The following is a 5,714-nucleotide window of genomic DNA, read 5'->3' as shown; positions in this document are numbered from 1 at the left end:
TGTTGACTCCTTTGTTTATTGAAACAAAGGCAAAACCATCCCGGCTTGCTCCCGCAGTATTCAACAATATAGATGTCAATACAGTGGGTATAAAGCTTCAATTTTATAGCTTAAGTCACACTAGTAGTTCAATATCAAAGTCAGATTTGTTGTAATACCCACCATAACTGTTTATCTTGTCTTCCCAGTTTACTAGACACATGGCATCATAAGCCAGTTAAGGTTGGTCTGTGGAGATGGAGACCCCTCCCCAATACATTCATTGCCGGTATCCTCAGCTATACCCGCTGTCTGTTTCAGTGCATGGTTTAACTACCACGATCTTGTATGAAACGTGTGTGTATGCAGTAAGAGTAGCCAGAGAGCGTTATCCCAAGACCCTGAAAAGGGATGTCCTTGTCCAGGCTGACGATAGGATTGTCACACAAGGTGCTGTGCCACTCGGGAGCCCCAAAAAAACAATTGCTCCACGAAGTTTTGTATACAAATTCAGCAGACTGGACAATTTTATATAAAAGCTTTAAAGAAGTCAAACACTTGTTGCAATGCAATATTTTCATGTTCACAAATGCTACACATGTGGTTAGATCTGTTTTTGAAACTTCAATCATTTTACATTTCAGTGCAGGTAGAGTGTCTTAAATACCAAATGTTTTTACAGGACTGCTTCATTTTGTAGTGTAACTTTCTGGATCAGACTTTCATTCCAATCAGGATGAGAAGACATTGTGCTGTTGGGATGCAAATTGCTGTTAATAGGATGCATATTGGAGAATGGGTTATAAAAATAAGTCAATTGCAACAGGCACATTCAGGGCTCTAAAATAACATTCAGTACCACTGGAGCACCAGAACATTTTTATATATAATTTGAGATCTATCCAATATGAATTCTTGCTAAGTCTGAAGCACATTGACCTCTAATTTAGCAAAGCTCTTATCCAGAGTGACTTAAATGAGCAAAAGTGCCTTAAGGGCACAGACAGATTTCACTTAGTCTCAGGGACTCGAACTTGCAATCTTGGTTACGGCCGAATGATCTAAACAGCTAGGATACCTAGTGCCCAGTATGTAACCCTATAAATACATCTGTTCATTGAAATGTTAAAGTCAATTGTGGAAAGAGGCTTCTACATTATGTAAAAGCACCATTTTCCTATTGAGATGAATTACATTACATTTTTCAAGGTCTCTTTAGAAATGTCAAGTTTGTGATGAGGTAAGAAATCGGCCATTTATTCTTTGCTATGATCATTGAACTCCTGAAAAAGCTATCCTTTTCTTTCGGTGCCCCCAAATGTTTGGCTATACCGGTAAAGTTACCAGGTTGTTGGCTAGCTAGCTAATGAGGTAACAACCATGACTGAACAAGGTGTAAAACAAATGGTACACGGCCCACAAAGAGTTTTAGAACAGTTTATGAATAAAATGCGGCCCCCCAGTCCTTTACAGGAAGATTTAAAAAACGTTCCACCAGTAATATGGGCCAAAGATATTTCGAACTGTTCGGGCTAGAAACAAGGCGTTTTCGCTGTAGTAATGGTGCAAGCATGACGCTAACGATTATGCGCTTGGGAAACAACAGTAGAGCAAAGCCTTATTCATTTTATGAACACACACACACGTTTGTTGCACTGGTGCGCCGAAATTAAAAAGGTTGCACAGCAAAATATTTTGTCATACTGTAAAGCCCTCGGCACGTGCATTTTTTTTTTTTATTCATAAAAACAACCTGATTGAGACGAACCAGGCAAATTTAACTTGTGCCAATCCGGTTTTAAAATAGAGCACTCAGAACTAGATCTGATACAAAATGTTTTGATAATAAAAAAACAAAATGGCAAACTGGCAGAACAAATGAGGTGAGTTTTACAAACTCTCCTACCCTCGCCGTTCACTAGCACAACATGTAATTAATAGCTACATATGTCACTGTGGTAAAGATATTCAAATACTATAAAATACTTTTACATGGCAAGGCTATACCACAATGAGCATTTACACACTGACGTAGGCTGGTAAAACTCCATTGAGATTTAGAATGCCTATACAATTCAATGATAACACACCAAGACATAAGAATCCAGGTAGTTTCACAATCCATATAAATATACACGGCTCATAGCGGCATTTTGATCAATAAACTGAAATAATCCCTTGAGTGGAGAGAACTCCTGTCTTCCACCATGGTCCTTGGAGGATGAGAGAGACATTATAGATGTTGGCAACTAGAACAAGATATGAGAGCAGTAACATAGGCAGCTTAACTAGATGAACTTTGCATTCTTTCATAATGAAAGAGTATCATCAGTCAGTGGCAGGAGGGGACTCTCAGAGGCTGGCTGCTTTGAGTGTACTAGCGTTGCTCCCGTGTGAGAAGAACAAATCAATTAACAGAAAAGTTCACCACCTCCTCCAACCCCCATCACTTCCTCCACGGCAGGTTGGTTAGAAGAAAGTGTTCAGGGGTGTTTTGGGTCTAGATAATGATTCTGAAGACGAAGGACAGGGCTGCACCCAGAGCCAAACCCAGAGACAGGAAGAACGCCATGATGGCGCCGGCTGTCTCCGCTTCATGTTGTGCCACTTTCCTGTATGGAAACACAGGAGGGACAAAACAACATGACTAGGAGGAGAAAAGAGGACTGTACACACCTTGATGAAACAGTGCAATGTCTTTGTCGTGAGTAGCGTGTGGTAGTACAGTGTTTCTCAACACGTGTTTGCAGGAACCGGCAAGCTATGGTTCCCTTCTATGGAGTACCGCTTGAGTACTGACTGCAATTACTGTCAGCTTTCAATTTGAGGAACCAGAGGGTTGAGAACTATGCCGTATTTGCCACTGGCGATGGCCTTACTTTGGTCCGAAGCACATGCAGAGGCTGGCCAGGTATCCGTTGCTGAAGGAGAAGAAGATCATGAAGAGGATGTACCAGGCGTCGTGGGCGAACGGCACGGGCAGGTAGTTCCTGGGCTGGACGTTACACAGCATGAAGAGAGGCACGAAGACCACACGGAGACCCACCATGACTGGCAGGATGATGCTGTCCTTACCGGGCTGAAGGGACAAAAGAGGACATCTCAGTACACGTCAACATTATAATACAGATCCACTCCACCATTATATTGTGCATCATATTAACACACACACATTCCAATAAAGAGCTTAGACCAGGAGCCAGTGAACTCACAAAATTCTGCAATGACTTTCAAATGAAACCATGAGTAACATAATTCAGAGAAAACAAGAGAAATCAACATCTTCTCAACTAGCTAATAAACTCTGTTTATTGCTCTCAAAATCACACTTCTCTAATAAAAAAAAATCTAAGTCCACAACAACGCTTAAACCACATCAGGAGACATATTTTGAGGTCTGGAAGAAATGTAAGACATTTGAATTTTTGGGTGTAGTTACCCTTTAACTCAACCCTGCCCCAGCAAGAGACTGTTTGGTTAGCAATGTTTCTGTAGCGCTCATGTGATTGCAGAGTTTGCAAAACAAAGCCACTTGATTGACGTAAATAATCATGATACTCTGCCAGGCAGAGGCTACTGTGTAGTTAACATTTAATTGAGAAGTTTTTTGGGAAAGCCTTTCCATCTCTACCAGAATAAAAGGTTATCATTAGCACCATCACTAACGGCTCGACAGAGTGTAGACATAAGCGCGCACCGCGTACACACAGACGGGTTTTCCTGTGCCGGTTCAGAAAGTTGCAGGAAAATACGAATCACTGATGCATTTTGTTAATGTTCAATTAAAAAAAAAATGGTTTGTTCATTTTATTGTTGGGATTCTGTGATTCCGTCCACGTTTTCCGCTGACTTTATGAGGGTGCCAACTTGTAGTGAATTAAAGCAATTTCCTTTAATAGAAATGGGTCACAATGCAAATGTACACTTAATCAGAATTTAAGGAATGAACCTCTATTCAACTGAATGTACTGTTAAGGTAACAGTGCACTGTGTACTCAGCCCATCATTATATTATACAGTAATCATAGGATTGAGGTGGAAGGGGGGCTGAGGTTAAATTAGAAACCCACAGAATGAAATAAAACACCTTCTACGGGTAAGTTCCAAAATAAAGGAAACACTTGAGTAAATGAGGGATACAAAGTATGCTGAACAAAAATATAAAAACACATACATTTCAAAGATTTTACTGAGCTACAGTTCCTATGAAGAAATTCATTATGCCCTAATCTATGGATTTCACATGAGTGGGAATACAGATATGAATCTGTTGATCACAGCCCCCCCCCCCCAAAAAAAATATATATAAACGGGCCTCAAGGTTCTCGTCAGGGTATTTCTGTGCATTCAAATTGCCATCGATAAAATGCAATTGTGTTTGTTGTCCGTAGCATGACTGTCCATAAAATAAAGTGAAACATTTTGGGGATCTTTTATTTCAGCTCATGAAACATGGAACCAACACTTTACATGTTGCGTTTATATTTTTGTTCAATGTATATTGAAAGCAGGTGCTTACACACAGGTATGGTTCCTGAGTTAATTAAGCAATTAACATTATGTATAAAAATGCCCAGTTCCCCATTATTTTGGCTACCATAGGGGTCTCAAAGAAGCATAGGGCATTTAAAGTGTGTGTGTGTCACTCACCAGATCTCAATCCAATTGGACACTTATGGGAAAATCTCGAGTGGCGCCTGAGACAGCGTTTTCCACCACCATCAACAAAACACAAAATTATGGAATTTCTTGTGGAAGAAAGGTGTCGCATCCCTCCAATAGAGTTCCAGACACTTGTAGAATCTATGACAAGGTACATTGAAGCTGTTCTGACTCGTGGTGGCCCAATACCCTATTAAGACACTATGTCAGTGTTTCCTTTATTTTGACAGTTACCTGTATATCTCTACAGCAACTCTCAGCCAGTGAATCGCACAGCTGTTACAGCCCCAGTCATGTGATCTATTTACAACAGGAAACTAGTCCAAATCAATAGGGGGTCTTCAGTGTCACCACGAGCCACTCCTCACCTACCCCTCCAAATACACTTCTTTCAGCAGTCACACAACCTCTTCATCCTAAAAACACAAGGGATTTTTCCCAATACAAACCACTGGCCTACACATCAAAGTGTTCTAGATTTTCCAGAGAATTCTGAACGATTGATGTCTCGGCAATATGTTTTCAACTGTGGAGAGGGTTACAACCCCATGACATCATCAGGCAGTAATCCAGATCAGATTTGGGCTAAATATTTAGATTTAACACATTTGAGATGGTATTTTTAAACAAAAGCCAGAAATGAATTTGTTGTGTCATCATGTATGATACTGTTGTCATGGGATTCGTCAGTCTAATCCTCTCCTCTTCAGAGTGATGAGACGCCAAGACATTCTGATCCATGTTCCAGTGAAACGGCAAAAGAAGTCGGCCAAGGGGAACAATTGGTCAGGCCAGGGGGAACCATTTCAGGGGAGCACAGATGTTAGGTTGGAATCTACACCAACAAACCTTTGTCTGTTTGAGCCAGTGTTAGTGGAAAGTGCTTAAGGCTTCAGACTCACCCACATACACACGGCCGTCAGACTTCTGCCTGCCCAGTCCATCACATTGAAGAGCAGGAAACACGACACAGGGATGAAGTATTTATCTGTGGAGACAAAGGAACAGCAGTAGCCGCATGGCGAATAAGACTACAGTCCTCACAGACTCTTAAATCCTACTGGAACCCATTA

The 5,714-nt window shown here is 41.0% G+C and overlaps 1 protein-coding gene across 4 annotated transcripts in view; it reads right to left on the bottom strand.

Moving 5' to 3' along the window:
- Positions 1 to 500: 500 nt before the first annotated feature.
- slc29a1a (solute carrier family 29 member 1a) overlaps positions 501 to 5,714 on the bottom strand; it is a 67,329-nt gene continuing 62,115 nt past the window's right edge. For all 4 annotated transcript variants that reach the window (XM_035754566.2, XM_035754565.2, XM_035754568.2 and 1 more), the window contains exons 11-13: positions 5,544 to 5,629; positions 2,859 to 3,058; positions 501 to 2,591 (exon numbers count right to left, since the gene is read on the bottom strand). In XM_035754566.2, the coding sequence (XP_035610459.1) occupies positions 2,480 to 2,591; positions 2,859 to 3,058; positions 5,544 to 5,629 (398 nt within the window). In that variant the 3' untranslated portion in view covers positions 501 to 2,479. The remainder of the gene's footprint in view (positions 2,592 to 2,858; positions 3,059 to 5,543; positions 5,630 to 5,714) is intronic.

The sequence above is a fragment of the Oncorhynchus keta genome, chromosome 36 (genome assembly GCF_023373465.1).
Source record: "Oncorhynchus keta strain PuntledgeMale-10-30-2019 chromosome 36, Oket_V2, whole genome shotgun sequence".
Classification (NCBI taxonomy): Eukaryota; Metazoa; Chordata; class Actinopteri; order Salmoniformes; family Salmonidae; genus Oncorhynchus; species Oncorhynchus keta.
Note: the sequence above shows the minus strand (reverse complement) of the source record. Positions and strands in the feature narration are given on the sequence as shown.